The sequence below is a fragment of the Capra hircus genome, chromosome 1 (genome assembly GCF_001704415.2).
Source record: "Capra hircus breed San Clemente chromosome 1, ASM170441v1, whole genome shotgun sequence".
NCBI classification, from domain to species: Eukaryota; Metazoa; Chordata; class Mammalia; order Artiodactyla; family Bovidae; genus Capra; species Capra hircus.
Window position 1 is genome coordinate 135027565 of NC_030808.1, and position 25993 is coordinate 135053557.

At 52.8% G+C, this 25993-nt stretch overlaps 1 protein-coding gene across 1 annotated transcript in view; it reads left to right on the forward strand.

Moving 5' to 3' along the window:
• Positions 897 to 25993, forward strand: part of RAB6B (RAB6B, member RAS oncogene family) — a 62837-nt gene continuing 37740 nt past the window's right edge. The window contains exon 1 of the mRNA XM_018051101.1: positions 897 to 1394. Coding sequence (XP_017906590.1) covers positions 899 to 1394 — 496 coding nt within the window. The 5' untranslated portion in view covers positions 897 to 898. The remainder of the gene's footprint in view (positions 1395 to 25993) is intronic.

Genomic DNA, 25993 nt, shown 5'->3' on the forward strand with positions numbered 1-25993 from the left:
CAGCCCTAAAAGAACAGACCACCTGCCTGCAGCACAGCAGAAGCAGCTTGGTGAAACCTCAGTTACCCAGAATGCTAGGACCCGGTTGGGAGAGCATCTAACGCCTGGCACCTGCTCCTTGTTCTCACCCACTCACAAATTATCTGTGTGCCTTAACAGGTCAGGTGAATGCAAAGGCAAATGGGAGGTCTCCCTCCTGTCCTCTGGGAGCTCATTGTCCAGATACATCTAATTGCCAGGGCAAGGAGTGGTGGTGTCAGCCCAGAGATCCCAAGGTCCAGGGATCCAGGGATCCATCCTGGAGATGGAGGAGCTGACATTCAGGGCCTCGTTCCTCTTCTCTCCCACGGGGCATTAGGTTTAGGATAAAGTAATGCTTAGGAGCGGTTGAAGCAGGGTGCTCCTTTTATCGGAGCTCCTCTCCAGTTGGGCATGTCTGTGGGTGGGTGGGGGGGGACACCTATGACTCTACAGAGGGGCCCAAGAGGAGGGATCTGGAGAGAAGAGAGGAGGGAGGGCCAGACACACGTACAAGATGCCAGTAGAGCAGGTCTGCGTCCACACGGTCCACCACACCCTGGCTCACCGACCCTTCCCCCCGCCCCGACTTCTTTCATTTTCACCCTCTCGGATGGCTGGGCTGTGTGTATCAGTGTCGCAGGGGTAGAAAGAAGGGGTAACATCTAGGTTTAATTAACAAATATCCCTTGACAATTTCACGTCATTTTCTGCATTCAAAAGAGAGATGGAGTGGGGAAGACAGACGCAGTGGGGCAATGAGAGAGGGTCCGATTCGGTAGCCTCTTCAAGGAACGGCTGGGCGACCCTCTCTCGCCCGAGTGCGGGCTCCGGGTGGGTGGACTGACGCCCCTCAGCCCCGCAGCGCCGCGGGCCCCGCATGACATCAGAGGCTAGGGAGCGCGCAGAGCGCAGGCGCGGGCGGAGGAGCAAGGCGGGAGGGGGGCCGACTGGTGCGGCTCGGGAGAGCGCTCCTCCGCCCCGCGCGCCTGAGCCCCGCTCCGCCCGATCCTCGCAGTCTGCGCCGCGCCTCGGGCGTCCAGAGCGCGCCGCATCAAGCGCCGCCTGCGGCCGCCCAGCCCCATCCTTCCTCCTCCTCCTCCTTATCTTTCTCCTCCTCCTCCGCCACCGGACACGCAGCCGCAGGCCGGGGCCGGAACGCAGCTGGGGAGTCAGGGACGCGCGCAGCCCGCCCTTCCCCCTCCGGCTCCCGCACCGCCGGCCGCCTCCCCTCGCCCTCCTCCTCTCCCCTCCCTGCTCCTTCGCTTCTCCTCCTCCTCCTCTCCCAGCCCCAGCTGCCAGCACCATGTCCGCAGGGGGAGATTTTGGAAACCCACTGAGAAAATTCAAGTTGGTCTTCCTGGGGGAGCAGAGCGGTAAGTACCCCGCTTATTCCCCGGGTTTGGAGTCGAGCCCACCCCCGCCGCCAAATCATCCACCCCACTGGGACCCCGACCTCGGCTCGAAAAGGCCCCTCGGTGCCCGGGTAGAGAAGAGGTTTGGGGATGGGGAGGTCGTGGCCGGCTCGGAGGGGCCGGCAGGGGAGGCTCCAGGGGAAAGGGACGACGAGGCGCTGGGGCCAGAGGTGGGGGTGAGGATGGGATCTGGGGTGGGGGCTCGGGGTGCGGCGCGCCGGGGACACCGGAGGGCGGCGGCTCGCTCGGCGGCGCCGGCCGCGGGCGTGAAGGCTCCGGGCTCGCTGGCTCGCTCGCACTGCGGCACCGGCTGCGGGCGACCGCGGAGGTGGCGGGGCGCCGATGAGGGTCGCAGGGAGGGCGATTGCACCTCTTTAGAGAACGAGACGGCACTGGCGTCTGGCCGCTCCCCAAACCGCGGCACCGGAGGGGCTCCCTGGGGCCCCTGACGGGAACCGTAATTGCAGACACGTCCAGGCCCTGGGGCAGACGGCCGCGGCGAGAAGACCGACATCTGTCTCTTCTGAAAAGAGCAGGTGCAGATCGTCGGGGAACAGGGCGCCCACCTCCCCTGACTTACGTCTGACTGGGCACCGAACGTTCTAGACCCGTTGCCCTTCGCTGCTGTGTATTAGTCGCTTTCAGGCTCAGGGGTCTGAGCGATGACAGCTGGGGTTCCCCAGTGCAGGGCAGATTTGGGGGATGGTACCGGGGCGCCTTGCACCAAGAGCCGCGAAGCCCGGCGCTGGGCAGAGAAAGGACCAGGCGACACGCCCTGCCTGGCTTCCCAGCACCCCTCCCAAGAGCGTTCTCGGCGAATTCTTCCAGCCCCCACCTCCCAGCTCACCGCCCTTCTTGGGGGAGGGGAGGCCACCGTGGCAGCGGGCCAGGGGCCAGGGAGACGAGGAGACAAACGGCTTTCCTGCTGTCTGGTAGCTCCCCCGGGGAAAGCGTCTCTGAAAGCCAGGTTAGTCCTGAGGAGGGAAGACCAGACTGAAGAGCATGGAGCCTCTGACACTTGTAGGAAGGAGTGGTTCTCGGAGCATCGCTGCAGAGGCCTCTCACCTGAGGCTGCGGGGAGACAGGCTGGGCCCTGAGCTGCTCTGGGAGAAGGCTGTCTCTGGAGGCAGGACCACCAGCTCTAGCTCTACAAACCAGTCCGGTTCACCTGGTCTAGTGCCTGTCAGTACAAGGGGCTGCAACACACACAACCTTGGGAGGACCTGGTGAGCTCCAGGTGCTGCTGTGATGTGTGTGTACATATTGCTTGTGGAGGTCACATGACAGTCGCCTGCCTGCCGCTGCTCATTAGCTGGGATGCAGGGATGGCTCAGAGAAGGGTGGCAGAAGGTGGCCAAGCTCTGACATGGGTTTTAGGGCCAAGCTGGGCATTTCTGAGCAAGATGAACTCAGCCAGCCAGCCCTGTGTCCTGGACTCTTGAGTTTCTGATCTTAGTAGATTCCAGTTTCACAAAACTAACTTTTTCTTGTGCCTAAAGGGATTTGGGAGTAGAGGGATTGGTCTTCACATTACAGGGCTAATCCAACCAGTGCTAGAGCCCTGGGAGTTGAATTCTTAGCTGTGTTCCCTTGAGGAGATTTCGAAGCCTCTCTGAGCCTTAGTTTCTGTCTCTGTAAGATGGTTGCCTGAGGGTCGTTTTCTTACCCCTTCATGTTTCCTCAGTGTCTCTCAAAGGGCTGGACCCTGAGAGGTTGTCAATAAACACAGTTTTATTCCAAGTCTGAATATGCTTCAGTGAAGGACCAGGGGTTTGATGAAGAGAATGCATCTGGTTGTTTGAGTGAAAACTCTGGGCTCCCTCAGAACCTCTGATAGGCTGAGGCCCCTGATGAGCTCTGCAAACTACCTTTGCACCTAAAATCACAGAAATAAGAGCTGAAGCCCTCAGAGCATGAGCCCCCATGTTTATAAGGGAAGCCCAGCATGTTTATAAGGGAAGTTTGAACCCCAGGATAGGGTGTGGACCCAGAGGTCTGTTGTGAGTTGCTAACACTTCTGGGACTGAAACTCGTGTCTCCTGTTCCCGGTCACTAACATGCCATTGGGAAATGAGGTGACCTTGAATTGGGAAAGCCAAGAATTGGGAATCTTTAATCTAGGAGGTGGTGGTTACCAAACTCTGGCCAGGATTATGGCTGGGTTGGGTGACCTGGTGGGAATGCCAGGCTAGTCATTTGGGATCATGGTTTCTGAGCCTTTTGAACATGGTCATTAGGGGAAAAGGCACTGCCATTGGCCACATTGATTCTTTCTGGCAGGGAGCTCTAAGGCCCTGAAGACTCCTCCCACTTTATTAGGTCATTAGTGGGTTATTTACCTTCAATTTTACAGAGTTTTGGGGTCCCTGAGTTATGCAGGGGACATGTGTATCCCTGAGCCTGATGAAACAGAAAAATTACCACCACAACCATGACTTCCATCTTCCCTGCAAGCACTTTTACGCATGTTGGTCCTTTGTGCCCACATCCTCCACAGCCTGTGTAGTGGAGGGAGCCGCTGAATTCTGGCTATCACCTCCACCCTGGGTCTCCCTCCCTGTGTGATGTTGGAGGTCCCTCCCCTTCTGTACATGGGGAACTCAGGTCTTCTGAGCACAGCGGAGACTACTAGAACAGCAGTGGGCTGGTCTGTATAAGTTGAGCCTCCTGGAAACGGGCCAGGGGAAGGAAGTGGAGGGCTATGGCCTTCTCTTGTTTCCTGTACCTGGCATAATGGTGGCATCTCTCTAGGCCAGTGGGCAAGGACAGCTGGGTCCCAGAGATGAGGAGGGTGCCCTGAACCAGATAATACCAGGGGCATGGGGCCTTCAGAGATATACCGGGGGCCAGGTTATGTTGGGACACCTCAAGGAGCCAGTCTAGAGAGAATACCTCTAGTCTATGAGAGAGCACCCGCTCCAGGCACAGAATGTTTGCTTGCCCTGGATTATGGAATACAGGGCTGGCCAGTGTCAGCTTGGCAGGGGAAGGGATTGTGCAGAGAGTGTTGTAGACCCAGGATAAAGGGTTTCCTTGCAGTGGGGAGGCTGAACAATCCTCTTGGGGCTCAGATGGCTCTCTGAGCCTGCTGGCCTTGCTGTCATGCCAGTGGCAGTGGTTGGGGAGAGGGGGTGATGCACACCAGTCCTGACTTGGGCACCTGGTGGCATCCAGAGAAGGGAGGCATGAGCAGATATCTGAGGATGGAGCTCGCCTCAGGGACACAGCCCTGCTTCTGAGTTCTGCTGGTGTTCTATGGGGGCTCTGGCTTCACGCAGGGCTTCTCCAAGTGTGTGTGGCCTGGAGGAGGAAGTGTGCGGTATCTGCTGCATGCTGGCCTCTGCTAATCTCCCTTCCCTGAGACTCCTCCAGCCAGAGCAGGAAGACAGCTGGACCCAAGTTTGGTCTGCTTCCCCAGGCTGAGGCCAGCAGGCCAGCTGCCGCCTCTGACTAGGTGCCCCCCATGCCCCCTGGCAGAGGCGCTGCTGGAGGTGCCATCCACACACTGGACACAGAGTGAGTGGTGTCCCTGGACTCATGCCGCACAGTGACCCTGCAGGCAGCGTTGTTGTTTAGTCATTTGCTCAACCATCCCTCTCTCCCTCCCCCACCCATGTCTCCCTTCCTCCTCCCAGCATCCATTTATTCATTCAGTCAGATCTCTGAGTGGATCCCTGCCTCATGGAGCTTATAGTCCACTGGGGAGTGCAGATGTCTGCGGGTATCAATTCCAGTAAAGGTCTTCGAGAGCTGTGACGAGGGAGGAACAGCTGCTGTGGAAGCACGTAGCAGGGTGTCCTACCCACCTTCAGAGGACAGGTGACCACGGTGCTTTCTAAAGGCTGCAGAGGAGAAGAGGAGGAGATGCTTCCGCAGGCAGTGTGCTAGGCTGAGCACAGGGAGTAGGTCTCACAAGGGGCCCATCCTCTCTAGGAAGCTTTGTTCATTCTTCTCCCCACTTTGTAGAAGTGTGTGGGGTGGGGAGCAGGAGGCTGAAGGTGACCCTCAGGCTTGCTACTGCTGAGAAGGAAGGAGCTGTCCATGCACTTTCATCCCAGTCCTCACTGCTGGCTCCCTCCCTGCCCATGGCCGGGCCCACTCTGGACCCCTGCCTTCCCACCATGCACACTGCCACAGCCACCCCAGAAGCCCGCCACTGGCCTGGTGACTCTGCCTAACCCCAGAAGCTTGCTCCTCCCAGACCCGCCGGCCCTGCTGTGCCCAGTCTAGCTGGGCACTTGCCATGGAAGAGCTTTGCTTTTTTTGAACATTTTTTTAAAAACAATCATATGCTGCCCCGGGACCTCTGTTGTGTTGATTATTTAGGATTTTAAAATGTTTACTAACTTTTTTTAGGTACGAAAACCCTACCTTCATTTTAAGCCGCTTAAGAACAAATTTCAGCACCTAAGATCTAGTCACCTTTCCCACCTGTCCAACTGTAGGAGGTTTGTACTTACTAAATATCTCATTTGAAAATGATGAGAGATCTTTGCTGTGTGGGATTTGCTGGTGGCCCATCAGTACATTGAAAGTGAAAGGAGTCAAGGCGGCTTTGAAATAAGGTTCTTCCTCCTGACACCTGCCACTTTGTCAAGCCAGAGGATTTTTATCCACAGCACTTGAATCTTTCATAGAAGATTGGCTCATTTATCCTTGGTTGTGCTCAACTCACCCTTCATCTTATGGAACCTGAATTTCTTAGGGCACCCCCATCGCTACCACCATCTCTGAAGAACTGTGAGAGAGCAGCAAGGCCCCCAGAGATGGGACAGAAGGGACACATCCAGCTTTCTGTGAGATCCAGTTTGAGTCACCAGGAGACTCCGTGCCTCAGCTTCTTGGTCCTGCTTTTTCTATTACCAAGTTTTCTCCCTGCCTTAGTGGCTGGGTAAGAGAGGGAACCTTGGACGTTGGATACAGACCCAGAACCTTTGCTTTATTCGTTTAAACAACTGGGTATATGAGGTCAGACACACACAGACAGACACCAAGACAAGAGTTAACCTGTACTCAGCATAAGAAACAGAGCTTCCTGTATAGCTCAGTGGGTAAAGAATCTGGTAAAGAATCCAGCCATGCTGGAGACCTGGGTTGGATTCCTGGGTCAGGAAGATTCCCTAGAGAAGGAAATGGCAACCACTCCAATATTCTTGCCTAGACAATCCCATGGACAGAGGAGCCTGGCAGGCTACAGTCTGTAGGGTTGCAAGAGTCAGATACAACTTAGTGTGTGCTTTCTTCTTCTTTCTGGCATAAGAAAAAAGTGATATTCTCAGTGCTGATGATAAATGCTCAAGAACCAGCCAGAAGAGAAACAAGAAACTGTGAGAACTGGTTTTAGTGGTGCAGGTGTAACGATAATTACGTGGTCTGATTATCATTATCATTTGTAGCCTCCAAATTATAATGAATACCATTAAAATATAACAACCTCATTGTCCTTTTGTTACTTATTACATCCCTAAAATTAGCCCATGAATAGTTATCCTTATAGCTGTTATCTTGACATTGCAAGTTTGCCCAGGGCAGGCCTGAGGGTGGTACCATCTGTGTCCCATCCAGGCTGCAGAGTGTCCCTGTCTTGCCCACCGTGTCTTCCACTGTTGCGGAATGAATGAGCCATTGAATGTGTAGGGCTGTCTGGTCTCAGCGTAAATAATTTAGAGAAACAGATGGACAGCCGCGTTGCAGAAGGTGAGGAAAGGTTAGGTCGAACTGCAGAATTCATAAACGTCGGGAATGGACTGCTATGCTGGGCATTTCTTCAGCTGTCCATGTGTCTGTCATCATTTTCTATTTCTCACTACAGAGAAGATGGCGGAGGTTGCCAGGGAGAAGTACCCCTGCACCCTGAGATGGCCAGCTTTTGTTAGATCCCGAAAGACAGGCTGCCAGGAAATCAGGCCGTAGGCAGGGCTAGGCACTTAAGCCCTGAGGGGACTGTGAGGCTGAGAAAGCCAGTTTCTGCTTCCTGGAACAGGGCAGGGAAGAATGAAGGTTCCTAATGCCTGAGGACTCCTAAGAGAGCTTCTAATACCGAACTTGACATTTCCAATTCCCTTTATTATTTCGGTAACTTTGGCCCTGAACTAAGTGAGATCATTTTGAAAAGTAAATTTTCACTACCATGATGCATTATTATTTTAGTAAAATGATTTATTTTTAATCGAAAGGTATATTTATTCTGGTCTCTTGGTAACAAGGCTGGTGGGAGCCCAGGTGGCTCAACCACACGTCCTGGACCGGGTAGCAGTCGTTCCTAGGGGGTGACATAATCAGAGGACAGACCAGGGTGCAGGAGAAGGCAGATTACTCCTCACTCCTGAGGGGAGGATGGAGCCTTTAAAGTAAAGGTTACGCCTATAAAATGCTTGAAAAGCATGCCAGCCGGGAGCCCCAGCAGGAGCTGGGTGCAGTGGGCAGGTGCAGAAGGGGACTTCCCTTGGGTGCGTTCTGTGCTGCAGACCTCAGCTTTCCTCCAGGGCCTGGGCACTGGGGTGGGGCTTCTTGCCTTCACGGGTTTCCCTGGAGCAAGAGGTTTCCAGTATTGGGGGGGGTCACAGACTGGCTCAGTTTCCCCTGTGGCTGGAGAGGAGGTGAGGGCAGGTCACAGAGACTGATTTGGCCAGGAGCTGGGACTTTCTCCCAAGGGTGGTGGGGAACTGGCAGAGGATCTTCAGCAGGGTGGGGGTGGGGTGGAGGGGGTGGCGGGGGGTGGCCTGGTCACCTTGCCGGGGAAGGATCCATTATTCTAGGGGCTTGGAGAAGAAGGGAAGGTGGTGTCCAGACCCAGCCAGCCCTTCCTGACAAAATGGAGTTGACCCTCCCGGATTTCTGTGCGCTCCCCCAGTTAACCCAAGTGGCATTTGGGAAAAACCCAGTGTGCTCAAGGCTCCCTACAGGGAGCCGTAGACATGGGATTCATCCTGTTTTGCAAAGGCTCTGAGAGAGCTGGTCACGCCCAGCGACTCCCTGCTTATGTGGCAGGTTGGAAATCCATACCCAGGTCACCATGAGAAGCCATGAATTGTCGGGCCTTGTGCCTCAAAGAGAGGCCCAGGCTTGAGGGGGGTGGGGATACTGAAGAACACTGAGGTTGTGTACAAACGGGGTCCACAGTAAATGCCTCCTGGGGAATCACGCGCCAGGCTTTTTGCTGAGGCAGAGCTGCGGTGCGGGGGTGGGGAGTGGCCTTTAATCCCCCCAGACTGGTAGCAATGCTGAGGCCCCGAGCGGGGAGGAGGGCTCTCGGAAGGAAGAGGGGTCTCCTCAAGGGAGTCTGATGGAGCTGGGATTGGATAGCAGGCCCTCTGTTCTCATGCAGTGTGAGCTGCTTATCTGGGATTGTTTAAAGGGAGCTGATAGGGATGGTGTCACTAAAGTCCTCTAAGTCAGCCTTACTGCCCTGGAGGAAAAATATTCCCCAAGTTCTAGCTGAGAACTAATTACACAGGAGGGAAGAACCAGTCACTCTGAGAAGCTGGTTCCCACCAGCTCTGGGGGTAACTCTTCCTCTGGCTTCCTCCTCCCTTATAGGCCTGGAGATACCAGGGCCCTGGAGACCCTGATTCTGTCCGGTGCCTGCCATCAGCTGGCCATGTGGTTGGATTAGCCCCAGCCCATCTCTGGCTTTTGCAATATCCCCCGGGAGGCTAGAAGACCTGGTGATCACTGGGGCCAATGGAACTCTACTGCTGCTAAGTCGCTTCAGTCGTGTCCGACTCTGTGCAGCCCCATAGATGGCAGCCCACCAGACTCCCCCGTCCCTGGGATTCTCCAGGCAAGAAACTGGAGTGGGTTGCCATTTCCTTCTCCAGTGCATGAAAGTGAAAAGAGAAGTGAAGTCGCTCAGTCATCTCTGACTCTTCGCGACCCCATGGACTGCAGCCCACCAGGCTTCTCTGCCCATGGGATTTTCCAGGCAAGAGTACTGGAGTGGGGTGCCATTGCCTTCTCCAGGCCTCTCTAGCAAGGAACTGGTTCTTTATTCAGCACCAGCTTAGAGTAGGATGCCAAGCCAGTAACACTCCCAGTCTGGACACAGCACAGGATAGAGGGGCTGCAAGGATGAAGACATGGGATCAGGGCCTCTGCCAACTGTCTCCCGTGCAGCTGCCCTGGGCTCCAGTGGAGGGTCCACTCTGGTCTGCCACCTCTTCTCTTGGCCGGCACTCTAGGCCCACCCACCAGGGCCCAGCCCTCCCTGCTGCGCCCTCAGGCTGCTGTGGTTCATCCCTGCTGATGATGTGTTTGGCTCAGGTTGCCAGGCAACAGGGATGGAGCTGTCTTGCCCTTCCTGCCGGGAGGCATTTATTCCATACAGAGGACCCATGATGAGGACAGCTCCCAGGTACGCCTACTCCAGGACACTTCCTTCTACAGGCAGCAGGGATGGCTTGGAAAGGCCCAGAGCCAAAAGGGGTATGCAGTGTCCACCACAGACCAGTCAGGCTTATTGACCCAGTCCTGGCTCCTACTCCAGCCCCATCACCAGCGCTGTCCTTTCAAGCTGGGGGCTTCCACCCCAGCCTGGCCCTTTCTGTCTGGGTGTTCGGATGGAACAGGACCCCCTGTGCTCATTTTCCTCCCCAAGACAGTAGGGTCTTCATGACTTTCATGATGTACTGACTGCATCAGTACATGACAATGCTTAATGCTCCAGAGGAGGTCATTTTGTTAATGAATAGTAATGGTGATCCCCCCTTGCAGATGTGTGAGCGGGAGAGAAGTAAGGATTCAAGGCTTGGAGAGTCACTGATAGACTCTCTCTCACACACATCCCTGATCTGACAGGTAGAGTTGCCCACCCCATTTTATAGAGGGGGGGAAGTGAGGCCCTGAGAGGCGGAGGCAACAGCGTGCGAGGCCGACAAGCTGCTACCGCCAAGCTCGGAAGGACCCCAAGGGCCCTGAAGACCCCAAGGGCCCTGAATACCCCAAGGTAGTGTTTTCCCTGCTTTCCAGCCTGGCAGGAAGCCAGGCAAACTCACCCTGAACCTCCTGGCCCCACAGTTGTTCACAGGCTAAGTACCTCAACTTTACTGCTACTGTCCTTCCCTAAGGACATGGCCCGGGGACTGCAGGCCAGAGGTTCTGTCCTGTGAGTGGAATAGTGCTTGACCCAAGGTAAGTGGGTCGTAAGCCTCAGCCAGTGTTGATGGGAATATTAAGTACACAAGCAAGCCTGTGGGTGTGGTCCGCAGGGGACTCAGGGAAGGCTTCCTGGAAGAGGTGGTATACAGTGAGCAGGAACTCACTGGCAGGTGAAAGGAGGCATCATGAGCCTCTTGGCTCATCATGAGAGGGCCCGGCTCTGCCAAGGCCAAGGCCTGTGATGGGCCTGGGTCTTCCAGGGAATTGGGTGTACTTCACGTGGCTGGGCTCTGGTGTGGTTGGGGGAACGTGGTGGGAGGAGTTCTGCCTGGGGAAGCAGGGTCAGGCCACATGCCGGGGTCTGAGCCTTTCCCACAGGTAGCCAGAACACACTGGGGGGCTTCAACCAAGGAAGGGTGTGTCTGTAGGTTAAAAGACAATGATCTGGTTGCAAGCAGGTGTCCTGAACCAGGCCACTGGGAACATTCAGAGGATGGAATTTGGAGAAGGGCTTGTGACAGGTGTCAGCTTGAGCTTTCTTCCAGGCCTCAAGTTCAGCTCTGCTGGGGACGTATATTTTCTTCATTGTTTGTCTGTTGAGTGAGGACTTGATAACAATGAAGGGATGGGGAGGAGGGGGTTTTGTCCTTCTCTGCAAGAGCACACTGTCCTCAGATGTACCCAAACTAGCTGCCTTAAGCTCCTCAATCCTTTGGCCCCTACATCCCCTGGGTACCCCTGGACTGCTGGCTGCCCTTCCAGGCTCTTCCCATCCTGCTCAGGGCAGGATTCACCACCTGGTGAGAAGCTGCTGCTGGGTGTGTGCATGCCCCAGCCCTCTTGTAGCCTCCTGTTACTGCCTCCCTTGCTGGGCTTCCCATCCAGCAGACACCTGACTCCCTCTTTTGCTTTCTTCCATGGATTCCCCTTGTTCTTCTCTGTGGCTTCCAGCTCCCCAGCAAGCTCAGGGATCCCTGAGGACTGGAGGGAGGCCTGTGTGGAGAAGAGCCTCCCCACCTGGGCAACAGAAACTGGGTCTTGAGTGGGCTACACAAAAAGCAAAGGTGGGAGCCAGGGAGCCAGTGTGGAGGAAAGGTCCTGCCATCCTGAACCCAGCCCCCACCCATGGGCCAGGTCATGGTCTCATAGTCTGTTCTCAAGGCCTGAAATGCCACCCTCTAAAGCCCTGATAACCTCGGCTCCCTGCCCCTCCTGTCTTCTGGCCCTGGAGGTTATTGAGCCCCACCTGGGTATTCCTTTGTCAATGTAGCTGTGTCGGGAGAATATCCTAATTGGAAGTCATCAGTGGTCACTACCAGAGAAGGCAATGGCACCCCACTCCAGTACTCTTTTGCCTGGAAAATCCCATGGACAGAGGAGCCTGGTAGGCTTCAGTTCATCGAGTCGCTAAGAGTTGGACACGACTGAGCGACTTCACTTTCACTTTTCACTTTCATGCATTGGAGAAGGCAATGGCAACTCACTCCAGTACTCTTGCCTGGAAAATCCCACAGGCGGAGGAGCCTGGGAGGCTGCAGTCCATGAGGTCGCTAAGAGTCGGACACGACTGAGAGACTTCACTTTGACTTTTCAGTTTCATGCATTGGAGAAGGTAATGGCAACCCACTCCAGTGTTCTTGCCTGGAAAATCCCAAGGACGGGGGAGCCTGGTGGGCTGCCATCTATGGGGTCGCACAGAGTCAGACACGACTGAAGCGACTTAGCAGCAGCAGCAGCAGTGGTCACTGCGCGTTTCAGTGGGCAGGGCCACATTCACCATCTGTGAGGTCAGAGTGAATAGGGATACCTGTGCCCTCAACTGGTGCTCACCAGCGGTGTCACCCCTGCCCAGGTTGCTGGCCCAGAAAAAAACAACCTGGAAGTTGGCAGCAAGCAGCTCAGCCTAGCTTTGACCTGGGCAAAACCCTGCTCCGCAACCCCTTTGCCCTCCTCCCCAGGGTGGAGGTGGGACCAGGAGACACACCCCTGGCTTGGGACTGCAGAACTGCAAGTGTGACCTCCACACAGGGGACAGGTCCCTCTGGGGGAGGGGGCAATGGAGAGAGAGGTAGAGAAAATGTTCTGTGCTGACCACGTTGGTGAGTGGGGAACAGACATCACACAGATGGAGAGAATCAAACGAATTATTCAGAACACGCGTTTCTTGTGTATTTCCTCATCCAGTGAGGGGTGGAGGCAGGGGAGGAAAATGGGAGCATCAGGGGTGCCAGAAAGAGAAGGCCATGGAGGCTCTGAGGGGAGGCCCCCCACCAGACACAGATGCCGGAGCGCCACCGTCACGGGGCTTCTGGCCGCCTCACGCTGCAGCCTTGGGGAAGCTCGGCTGGTGTAGGCTCTAGGCAGTGGTGCTGTCCACCCCGATGTCTTGACCAAAGAGAACTAAAGGGTCCCGTGGAGACACTGATTCCTGTTGGGCACAGGAATGATGGGACCAATTCTGTATTCAGGTGGAGGATGAGGTAGGAGGTCGGGACCCGCTGCTGTGAGGAGGCTGATGACCCCTCACCAGGCAGAGCAGGGGTGGAGAGAAGGGCTCTCACCTTGTCCCGGGGGACGAGGGAAGCATTTGGCAGCTCACTGCACCAGTGCTGCGACTCCAGGCTTCCTTGAACATACTGGTGCCTCCACAAGTCTCTTCCCCACTAGGACACTGCGGTTCCCAGACTGGGCGGCTGCAAGTGGGGTCAGGCATTGGATTCAGGAGATTGTTTGGTTCTGTTCTTTGTGTTAAGAGCGTTTCTGAGAAGGGTTTCTTTTGGGGGAAATAGAAAAGCCACTCTCAGGTCAGCTGCTTATTTTGGGATATTAACAGATCCTACTTGCAGCACCAGCATCCGGAAACTCTCCCCTGATTCTAATCCATCACTCCCCCACATCCAGCCGGAGCACTGCAGGCTGCTGCCCACGTCAGAGTGTGACATGCAGGGCTGGGAAGGTGCCCAGCTAGCCCACCCACCCTGTTGTCTCCCACCTGCGTCAGAAGAGGGCAGAACTCCAGAGGCTGGCCAGAACAGCTTGGCTCCTTCCTCTATTGTGCAGCTAAAGGGCCATCTAAACCAGAGGTCTAGCCCAGACGGCAGTGTCTGCTTGTATGTCCGCCTCAGCCGGAGGGCTGGCAGTGCTGTGGGAAATTATGGTGATGTAGTCACAGCCTCTAACAGAGAGACCTGTGAGATTCTGTTGCAGGTGCCCAGCCACTGACACCGCTGCAGGAGAGGAGGCGGAGGCTAAGTCAAGAGGAGAGGGGGCGTCTTCAGGAATGTGAGATGGTTTGGCAGATAAGGATCTAAGGCGACCCTACATGAGTCACACTTGTGTAGTCCCTTGAATCAGATGGAACCCAACACTTGCTTCTAGCCAATACAGTATGGCAGGGATGACAGCTGTCACTCCCATGATTGTAGCTCTGAAAGACTCCTCTGCTGGCCTTGAAGGAGTGAGCTTCCATGTGGGGAGAGGGTAGTGAGGGGTCCTACGGCAAGGAACTGTGGGTGTTTCCTCTAGAGGAAAAGCAGACCCTGGCCGGAGCTCCCCCAAAAATGGAGACTCAGTCCTCCAGCCACGAGGAACTGAATTCTGTCAACCACCACAGATGGGAGTCTTGAAGAGCACCCGAGCTCCAGAAAGAAATGTAGCCCAGTCAATACTGTGATTGTAACCTTGTGAGACTCCAACCAGAGGATCCAGGAAAGCTGTGCCCAGACTCCTGCCCCAGGAGAGTGTGATATAATAAATATATATTGTTTTGATCCACTTCGTGGGTTTTTTACACAGCAACAGATAACTAGTACAGATGGGGTGAAAATGTTTGCAGGGAGGGCACACCTTAGAGATGCTCTCCTTTTGCAGACTAGGAGTTGGAGCTTCCAGGAGGGGCTGTGACCTGCCCCTGGCTAAGCAGCTGGCTGGAGCCCCCCAAAGCAGGCATTGGGGTAGCCCAAGATTTGGACCCTGGTTCTTGCTCTGCTACTGCTCTTCCTTCGTGCAACGTTGACCAAACCCTCCTGCTCCCTGGGTTTCTGATTTTTCCTGTTATGTGAAGGACCGGATCGGGTGATCTCTAGGTGCCTTCTTGCTGTGATTTGGTGTTCTCGGGCCACTCTGATCTGTCATTCTTCTGGAAGCCAGGCTTCAGGGCCTTCCTGCAGTTTAATCTCTGCTGCTCCCCCCTTCTTGTGTTTCTCCCGGGGCTTCAAGAGGCAGCACCTTCCTGACCTGGGCACACTTCGGTCAGCCTGATGGGCTCAGACAAACCTCTGAGGTGGAGCCCTGGGCTGCGCACCAGGAGAGATACTATCTCACTGTGACCCTTGTGCTGTGCGACCCTGGGCAAGTGGCCCCTCTTCTCTGACCTCACATTTCCTTGGCTCGGTGAGAGGCTCGGTCAAGTATAATTCCAAAGGTCTCAATGGCTCCCACTCTCTGTGGTGCTGCTTTGGAGCTTGTGGGATGGAGACAGGTGAGGCAGGCTACATTTTTTCTGGTACCCAGGCATCCAAGTCCAGGAGGAGACCTGGATAGCCACCCAGTTCCTTGTTTCCCAAGCCTGGCCCTGCAAGCACCCCAGTACCTGGCCAATAGTCATTTCTGGTCCACAGGGCTAGAGACAGAATCTTCCTTGCCTGCTGAGTGTTGCTGTGCTCATTGTCGGGCCTAGGGACACAGAGATATAGAATGCATCTTCCACCCCAGAAACATTGGTCCTTGTCTCTAAATTTCACCTGCAGGTCCATCCCTACTCCCTGTGTGAAGCCTGAGCAGGTGCCCTTGAGCCCATCCTGAAGGCAGGAGGGATCTTCTTTCTGTTGATGGAGTGGGGAGGTCTCCATGTCCACTCTTCCCTCACCAGCCTCCTGAACGTGCAGTGGCCTGGGATTTTGCCTGTTTCTTCTGTGGCAAAGCAGCAAGGTGCTCAGCGTGAGCAGACTGTGTGAGGGTGTGCAGGGACAGGGAGGGGTGTTGGGCCCACACAAGCGCTGGGAGCAACCCCTGTGCAAGGGGAAGCCTTGGAGTCAGCACTCCTGATCAGCCAGCCCAGGGTTCCTCAGAAGCATGCCCTGTCTCCAGCAGCCTGTGATCTTGAGGCCACCTTCTACCTGCCCAAGGGAGCTTGGTCTCATGACCAGGCCTCCATGCATGGAGGCTGCGGGTCCATTGTCACAAGGCCCCTCTGACTGGACCTCAGCTGATAACCTGGGAAACAAAAGCCATGGCTCTCTGCACTCTGTCTAGCCACTCTGTCACTACCCCGCTCTCCTCTCCCTAGAATGAAGCTTTTAGCAGCAATGCCACCAACAATTTGCCTGAGGAAGAAAAGTGTAAATGTGAGTATGTACATATATTACTTGTCCTGCTGGTGGTTTAGAAGGCGGGGGGTCACCAGCAATTCCCACCCAGCTAGCTCCTGGTTCTCTGTGAAGACTGTTGATGCCAAGTACAGTTATATTCTAGTTCCTTAGGAAATTTTCATGTTGACCAGAATGTTTAATCAGAACAAGCCATTTCCTGAATATGTTCAGAATCTGAGAGACATGGATATAGGGTTATGCACTATATGTATATGTATGCATAGTTTTAAAAAATCATCTTATTTATTTTTTCCTTTAACTGTTTATTAAAATTTTATTTTAAATAAAATTTTATTTAAAATTATGCCAAAAATGAGTTTAGGCTTATAGAGAGTTGTAGGAATATTCTGAAGACTTTCCATATGCCTTTTACCCAGAATGATAACTTTTTACGCCTCCCACGGTATTCATGGCACGTCCGTGAGGTAGGCATTTCTTCCCCCATTGGACAGATTAGGACTCTGAGCCTCAGAGAGTCCTGAGTCTTGACTAACTCAAGACCACACAGTGGCAGAAAGTGAAAGAAAGTGAAGTCACTCAGTCGTGTCCGACTCTTTGCGACCCCATGGACTGTAGCCTACCAGGCTTCTCCGTCCATGGGATTCTCCAGGCAAGAATACTGGAGTGGGTCACCATTTCCTTCTCCAGGGGATCTTCCCGACCCAGGGATTGAACCTGGGTCTCCCACATCGGAGGCAGACGCTTTAACCTCTGAAAATCCGGGACTGTCGGTGAGTGTACTGACCTTGTGTGGTGTGTGAATGTGTCGCTGTCCCGCTGCTCCTGTTCCCGGAACTTCCTTTCTTGTGTTGTAGGTCTGCTAGCTAGAAATAGTCTGGGGTACCTGACTTTTTTATTTCACTTTGGTTTTTGAAAGATTTTTGCTGGGTATAGAATTCTGTGATGACAGTATTTTTCTTTCAGTCCTTCAAATGCATCACTTCATTTTCTTCTTGTTTGCATGGCTTCTGACAAGGTAACAAAGATTTTTCTTCTGTGTTCTCTTAGGTCTGTGATCCAATGACTTTCTTGTTTCTTATTTCTGTTTAAATAGTCAGGTGTCTCTTAAAGAGATTTAAAGGATATGAAAGAAATTCTACATATTTAGCCATGTAGTGACCATTTCCTGTGTTCACTATTCCCTTATGTGGATCCACATTGCTATTTGGTGTCATTTCACTTTTTCCTGGAAGACCACCTGTAACATTCCTTGTTATGAGAGTCTTCTGGTGATTAATTCTATCAGCTTTTGAATATTTGAAAAAGTTTTTTATTTCATTCTTGTTTTTGAAAGATGTTAGCTTGTATATGTCTTAAAGTTACAGAATTCTAGATTAATACATTTTTCTTTCAGCACTTTACAGGTATTGCTCCATTGTCTTCTTGCTTGCATTGTTTCTGAGGAAAAGTTGCTGTCTTTCTTATATTTATTTCTCTGTATATAATGTGTTATTTTTCCCTGGCTCTTATGATTTTTCTCTGTATCACTGATTTGGTACAGTTTGATTATGATGTAACTTTGTTTGGTTTCTTTTGTTTCCTTTGCTTGGGGGTTGTTGAACTTTTTGGATCTATGGGTTTATATTTTCTCTCAAATTCAGAGTATTTTCAGTAAAACTTTCTTCAAATCTTTCAAGGACTCCAGTTACATGTATGTTAGTCTACTTGATGTCATCCCATAGCTCACTGATACTCCAATAATTATTTCTTTTCTTTTTACTCTGCATTTTATTTTAGATATTAATATGTCTTCAAGTTCATTAATCTTCTGTAGTTAATCTGGGATTAATCTGATGGGGAAACAGTGGAAACAGTGGCTGACTTTATTTTTGGGGGCTCCAAAATCACTGCAGATGGTGACTGCAACCATGAAATTAAAAGATGCTTACTCCTTGGAAGAAAAGTTATGACCAACCTAGATAGCATATTGAAAAGCAGAGACATTACTTTGCCAACAAAGGTCTGTCTAGTCAAGGCTATGGTTTTTCCAGTGGTCATGTATGGCTGTGAGAATTAGACTGTGAAGAAAGCTGAGTGCCAAAGAATTGATGCTTCTGAACTGTGGTGTTGGAGAAGACTCCTGAGAGTCCCTTGGACTGCAAGGAGATCCAACCAGTCCATTCTAAAGGAGATCAGCCCTGGGTGTTCTTTGGAAGGAATGATACTAAAGCTGAAGCTCCAGTACTTTGGCCACCTCATGCAAAGAGTTGACTCATTGGAATAGACTCTGATGCTGGGAGGGATTGGGGGCAGGAGGAAAAGGGGATGACAGGGGATGATATAGCTGGATGGCATCACCGACTTGATGGACGTGGGTTTGAGTGAACTCCAGGAGTTGGTGATGGACAGGGAGGCCTGGCATGCTGCGATTAATGGGGTCGCAAAGAATTGGACATGGCTGAGCAATGAACTGAACTGAATCCAATCTAACATATTTTTCATCTCCCACATTATAGTTTTTACTCTAGGAGGATGAGTTGTGTCTTTTTAAATATCTCTGTTTAACTTTTTAAAAGAATACTTATTTGGCTGTGTTGGGTCTAAGTTGCAGCATGTGGGGTGTTCATTGCATCACGGGATCTTTCACTGAGGTGCACAGGCTCTCTAGTTGTGGCATGTAGGCCTAGTAGTTGTGGCATATGAGCTTAATTGCCCTGTGGCACGTGAGATCTTAGTTCCCCTACCAGGGATCGAACCTGTGTGTCCTGATTGCAAGGTGGATCTTAACCACTGGACCACAAGGGAAATCTGTTTAACTTTTTGAACATATGAAATGCAGTCATAATAATTGTTTTCTTAAATAATTGTTTTCTAATTCTAACATTTGTGTCAGTTTCAATTGATTTTTTCCCCTCCTTGTTAAGTAAGGATCTATTGCTTCTTTTCATGCCTAGTAATTTTTTATTGGATGCTAGACATTGTGAATCTTGTCATGTTGTATATTGTACAGTTTTTGTATTTCTATAGATATTCTTAGGATTTGTTAACTGGGACTGGAGTGGTGCTCAGTCTGGGGCTAATTACCTCCCACTGTTGAGGCACACAGCCCTTCAGAGTTCTTGCCCCAATGTCTCATGAATGAGGACTCTTTTCACCCTGGCTGATAGGAGCAAGCACTATCCCAGGTCTGTGTGGATGCCAGGCAGTGTTTCCTTTTTAATCCATTTGGGTGGATCTTTCCCAAGTCTTGAGCAGTGTTTTTGGTACATCTTTAATGAGCAATCCTTAGCTGAAGACTAAGGGAGTCACTTTGCAGACGTACCTCCTTCTTCTCTTGTGAACTTCAGCTGCCTTGTTTTCTCTGGACTCTTAGCTCTGTCTCCCCACTCTCTGTCCCATGGCCTGGAATTTTCTCAAAGCAACAATCTGAAGCAATTAGGGGGCTCACCTCATTTGTTTCATATCCCTCAGGGTTTATTGACCTTTATTGCCTGATGTCCTGTGTTGTCTTATTATGTTTTGTCTGTATTTTGGTTGTTTCCAGTGAAATCTGATCCTTATTACACGATGTTGGCTGGAAGGGAACATCCTTTGGCCTTTGGCTTTTTATTTAATCATTTATTTGTAGGGGACACTGGTCTAGGCCTTTGAGTGAGAACACTGGCTTGGGCAGTGGTGTTGCCTGGTCTGGTTAGCATCCTTGATTTTCATTTGCAGTGTTTTACAATTAATTATGTAAACATGTAAATTAGCTGCATGATTTCTATACTCCAGACTCTTTGCAAGAACTTTCTGCTATTCAGCTCTTATTGAAAACCCATTATTAAGAGCTAGTTTGGTTGTATCTTATGAATACTGTGAATTGTACAGTTGGTCATGTTCACATTTTTTTGCTTGACTTTTTTGACTGTCAGGAGTCTTGGGCAATATCTTAGTCTGACTTTAATGATTGAGTAATATATTTTAAGATGTATGTCTGTGAACAAACTTTTTTTGCTCCAGCCTTCTCTTTTTGGTTTATTTGCCTTTTGTCTTATGTCACTCTCAAAGTTCTTAGTTGCAAATAAGAAAAACCTGTTCTCACTCTCCAGGTGATTCAGGCAGACAGTCAGTGTATCAGAGCAATGACTAGGGAGCTCAGAGTCTCTGGGAGGCTCAGAGGACCAGGCTTGGAGCCTGAGTCGTACCAGGACTGGTCCAGGGGGAGAGACAGCCCCTGTGCTGAGAACTGGCAAAGACTGATGCTGAAACCCACGTCATGGCCACCCCTGCGTGCAGAATCCAGGGACATCCCACACCTCACTAGATTCATTTCTGGTGAGTCTCACGTGATTATCTAGTGGGAGAAGCCTAAGTCAGATGCCTCCAACAGAGCTGCAAGAGAGGGTGCTGTGCTGGGGAGGATGGTGTTAGACCTCCCCAGTGTAGTAGGGGCATTCAAAGGTATTGGGCAGCTACTCACTATTGTTATTGATAGGTAGCTATTATATCCTGATATTATTTTAAACAGTGATAGCTTCAAAATTCACCAATGATCCTTTTGTGGGGAGAAACAGGAGAGGGTTAATGCAGATGAGTGCAAGCACTCCTGTGCACAGCTCCCAGCCCAGTGCACCCTCTCTGGGCCCCTCAATCCTCTGTTCTTCCACCAGAGTGGACAATGGAGCACAGACCCTTCTTGTGCTCTCAGGGCTCCAGGTTGATGCAGGTGGAAGTGGGCATGAAATGTTTGAAAGTTAGTAAGAACCAAGGGTCAGAGGGACTCCGCTCCTAGCAGGAAATGAGACCCTCCCTTGGTCCTTTTATCCAGCTGGATTTCAGGCTTGGTAAGCATTGTCACTCGCCTCAAAGTGGAAGCAGCTCTTAAAGACCACCTAGGCTGACCTCATTGGAATAATGACCTCTTAGCTCCGTAAGTGGCAAAGCTGAGATATACATTGGTGAGGGGGACAGAGTGAATGACACCCTACTGCCCCTGACCCAGGACAGACTTTCCTGGTGTCCTAGGCTCAGACAGAGCAGATGGGGACAGGTGGAGGACAGTGGGGAAGCAAGAGCATCAGGGATGGGCCAGGCTCCTAACTGGAGCAGGAGGAAGGGCCTGGGCCAGAGCAGCCCCCCCCCCCAACCCCCCCGCCACTGTCCTGCGACCCCTTCTTTGGCTTATTCCCCCCTCCTCCCTCCTCTGTTCTGTCTTCCCTGGATCCCCCAGTGAGGCCCAGGTGACTGAGCATCCTCTGGCAGAGGGAATTAACACACTTAATTAAAGTGTCCAATGAAGAGCTTTGCATACTTCTTAATTACAGTTTGAGTCCTTTGGGTGTTGGTTTGAAATGAAAGCTTCACGTGTTTCCTCAATCAGCCTACGGTGAGCCAGCGGGCCCCTCAGGGCTCAGGTAGGAGCTGGCAGAGCCCTATTCTGCAGCAGCGTTTCTCAGCACAAGGCGGCAGGGCGTGTGCAGTGGGAGCCTGGCCCCTGGGCCCCCATGCTTGTCCACCTTGCAGGAGGGTGGGGCTGGGTTTTCTGGTTGTGAAAACAGAACAAAAGGAAACAAGAATCCGACAGATGAAGCTTGTGTCTCCAGCTGTCCTTCTTGTCACCGCAGGGTCTGGGGGCTGTGTAGCCCATGGTCAGGCAGTAATGGGGGACTTCGTGGACAGGGTGTGCAGGGGAATGGTGGAGCCCTCTTCCCAGACCCTGCAGAGCAGGGACACTAAACAGGGAGGGCCTGGCCACCTTCCCAGCATCAGGACGAGGACTGGACCCCTTGGTGGGCAGCCCTTCCCAGCATCTCCCATTTGTGTTCTAGAAACTGAGCTGGTAGGAGATCTGAGTCAGCTGGGCCCATCCTAGGGGCGGGTTGCTTGGCCTGAGCCTTGGGGAAGCAGATTTGCCTTTTTAGCCCTGAGTGACAGCCCGTGTGACAGCTGTGGACATTTCTGCCACCTGGGTTGGCTGATAGGGTCTCTGGGCCAAGGCTGCAGAGACCCTTTCCCCTCTGTCTAAAAGGAGGGCAGCCTGCCACAGCAGCCTGGAGATGGCAGTGAGCCCTGCTTTCCTACCTCCCACTCTGGGCCCAGCCCTCTGACCCCAAGGAGGACCAGATGGGACACACCAACCATTCAGTGGCACCCCTGCACTGGTGTGGGCGGTAAACACGAGCATGCCACAGAGCAGATTGTGGGGCAAGGTTCGGGTGTGGCTCAGCGAGGGGGAGACTCTTCAGGTGGGGCACGTGCTGCCAGGCCTTGGCAGACCCTCCATGAAGTCTCCAGCTGATTTCTTGAGCTCTGTCTCACGTTTTGCCCCATTTCTGGCCCTCATGGATATCTCTCTACCTCTACCCATACCTGCTGTAGAGATGGCAGGGCAGAGAGGAGTCCTTCATGGAGGGAAATGTTGCACTGGGGTCTGGGGGCTCACAGCCTACTCAGGTGTCAGCCTGTGACCTGGGTACCAGCCGCGCCCGGAACTCTCATGGGCACTGACCCCAGACTCCTGGGAGTCTCTGGCTTCAGGTGGTAGCAGTGGTGAGATGTGGGTAAGGGACGGCTGTGTGCAGAGGACGCCTTAGCCTCATGTCACCAGACCCGTCTGGTCACTCCCCTGGGAATGTCACCCCCCTGATGTGTCGTCTCCACCCGTCAAGACCCAGCCCAATGCCACCTCCTGCAGGTTGTTGTTCAGTTGCTCAGTCGTGTCTGACTCTTAGCGACCCCATGGACTGTAGCACACCAGGCTTCCCGGTCCTTCCCTATCTCCTGGCGTTTGCTGACATTCATGTTCATTGAGTCAGTGATGCTGTCTAACCATCTCATCCTCTGCTGCCCCCTTCTTCTTTTGCCTTCAGTCTTTCCCAGCATCAGGGTCTTTTCCACTGAGTTGGCTCTTCGCATCAGGCGGCCAAAGTATTAAAGCTTCAGCTTCAACATTAGTCCTTCCAATGAATATTCAGTGTTGATTTCCTTTAGGATTGACGGGTTGGATCTCCTTGCAGTTCAAGGGACTCTCAAGAGTCTTCTCCAGCACCACAGTTTGAACGTATCAATTTTTTGGCACGCAGTCTTCTTTATGGTCCAACTGCCACATCTGTATATGACTACTGGAAAAACCATACTTTGACCATATGGACCATTGTTGGCAGAGTAATATCTCTGCTTTTTAATATGCTGTCTAGGTTTGTTACAATTTCATACAGGACACCTCTGCAGTTCCCCAGCAGAGAGTGACCTTGCCTTTTCTTGGCCTCTCAGTAGCCCTGTCTCAAGTTGCCTTGCATCTTAGGTGTTTGCACCTGAGTCTGACTCTGTCAGCTTAGCCAGGCTGCTGCTGCAGGGCAAAGGGTCATTTGCTTTCCACTGTGGATTCTGTGCCTAGCCTGGGCCTAGCACAGAGTGAGCCCCCGGCGGGTGTTTGAGCGAGTAGAGATGCCTCACATCCTCTGTTGCTACCTAGAAGCCACCTGAAGGTACAAAAATCCATTTTCCTGGGGCCTGCACTGAGATAGGGAGTGAGGATCATGGGAGGCTGTGGGAGTAAGTGGCCCCATGGATGAGGTCCAGGTGAATGCTGCTGGCTATAGCTTTGATAGCATTGACTCTATGGACGTTGGTCGGCAAAGTGATACTCTGGTTTTTAATACGATGTTTAGGCTTGTCATAGCTTTCCTTTCAAGGATCAAGTGTCTTAATTTCATGGCTGCAGTCACCATCTGCAGTGATTTTGGAGCCCAAGAAAATAAAATCTATCACTGATTCCATTTTATCCCCTTCTATTTGACATGAATTGATGGGACCGGATGCCATGATCTTAGTTTTTGAATGTTGAGTTTCAAGCCAGCTTTTTCACTCTCCTCTTTCACCCTTATCAAGAGTCTCTTTAGTTCCTCTTCACTTTCTGCCATTAGAGTGGTATCCTCTGCATATCTAAGGTTGTTGATATTTCTCCTGGCAACCACTCCAAAATTTAGTGGCTCAAGACAATGAGGCTATATTCTTTGCTCGGGAATCTATAGTTTGGGCAGGTCCTAGCAGGGAAAGGGTGTCTCTGACCCACTTTAATGGCTCCAAGGCTGGGCTCAAGGCATCTGAAGGCTCCCCCACTCACAGGTCTGCTGGCTGGGGGTCTCCGTTTCTTGCCATATGGGTGTCTCCATGTGGTCCTCCCGTGTGTAGGCTGCCTTCGGCATCCTCTCAGCATGGCGACTGGGTTGGAGGGCTAGCTTCCAGAGCGTGAGGGAGCTGGAGCTCTCCGGACAGAAGCTGTGCTGCCTTTTCTAACCTTGCCTTTGGAGTCGCACACCCGCAAATTTCCCCCCGGAGAGGGTGACAGCGATGCACTGGAAGGAGAGCACGTGGGCTGGGGCGTATTTTGTGAGCCATCATGGACATTACGATCTGCCACACCTTTCCCACTGCCTCTTTAGAGGCGTAAGACCCTTTGGAAGCTCCTGCCATCCCTGGGAGGGAATTGTGCCCCGCGGTGTGGCCACAGGCCTGGCCATCTAGCCCTGGCCCACTGGGCTTGCTTCTGATTTGGGTTTAAGTCAACCCGGTGCCCATACAGAGCTTCCTTGAACAGTGTTTATCTATTCCTCACACACCTGGTTGGGCCCCGTTTCCCCTGAGACCAGGGTCAGATGTGGACCTGGAGGGCTCCAGTGTGTCCCCCTGGCTCCTGGCCAGGCTACTGCCCCTCCTCCACTGTAATTAGCTTGTTGCCTCCCATCCCATCGCCTCACACAAGCTTCTTGTCTCCCTGCCTCAGCGCTCACACTGTTCCCTCTGCCTGAAATACCTGTTCTCCTCCAAAGCAGCAGAATACCTGTTCTCCTCTCCACTTCCCGTTGGGCTGCTCCCCACCACTTGTGGCCTTCCTGACTACCAAGCCGCACCCCCCACCCCAGAACCCTTGCCCTTTTGTGACCTCCTGTTCTGCTGCTGGCCAGACCTTTCCATAAACCAGCACAACGTCCTGCACGAGGTGAGGTCGTAGGCGTCATACCTGGGTTTATACGTCAGCTCCACTGCTTCCCAGCCACATGACCTTGGAGGTAAGAACCAGCTTATTGGATCCCGATGAGGATTAATGAGGAAAACTAAGAATTTCTGGTCTGGTGCTGAGTAGAATTTCAGTAAGAACATTTCCATTCCTTCTTTCTGGAGCTTCCTAGTAAGTGCTCAGGATGAATTTTCTCACCCTCATTTGGGTGAAAGAGGAAAAATGCATCTCCCTGCTTAATCCTGTGGGCCTAAACCGCCAGAAGATTATGAGAACATTGCTGAGCTGTGAGCAGAGAGAAAAAAGCTCAGTAATGATTTGCTTGCTTATTCTTAATAAAATCCTACCAGAAGAGCTGAATCTTTGCTCCTGAAAAGAGCTCTGCGTAGCTCTGGTGGTATCTGAGAGCTGCCTTTAGGGCAGTGGGGCAGTGTGACCTTGAGAACAGAGCTGTGTGGGCAGGATGGCCCTCCCATAGGATACAGGGGGCCGCAGAAGGATGGGGGGCCTCGGGGGGGGGGGCCTCAGGGGAGGCCTCCTTCCCCTCCCCCACCCAGCCCTGGCTGAGCTGCTTGGATGCGCTGCCCCCTGGGGCCTCCCCGTGGCCGCAGCTCCAGCGGCAGTGCCCAGCCAGGTGATGGCTCCAGCGGCAGTGCCCAGCCAGGTGATGGCTCCAGCTGCTTGCTGCTCTTTGTGGTGAGCCTGAGGGTGACCCGGTAGGTGGGCTCTCCGTATCCAGGTTCCAGCACCTTCCACATGGGGCAGTTGTTGAAGGTGGGGTGTGAGGTCAGGAAGAAGCCTCTGCCCTTCGGGGGAGAGGAGTGTGGACGCGGGGGCCCCTTGACCCGCCCCACTTCTGGACATGACACAGGGCAGCGGTGGGTGAGGGGCTCCTTGGTGAAGCTCTGTCTCAGGGCCCTGGGGCCAACGCGTGGAGGCCCCTTTCCTGCTGCCAGTGCCGGACAGCATTGCCTGGGGCTGTGCTCTGAGGGGTGGTCGGTCCCCTTCAGGCTGGTGAGCCCCGCCCCGGGGCCCCGGGGCCACAGGTCAGGGTGGACGCCCGGCAGTCAGTCTTAGCCAAATTGGGACCGGGGCAGGATGCACTGGCCACGGCCACACCGGCCACGCTTGCCTGCAGTGAAGGGTGCAGACCG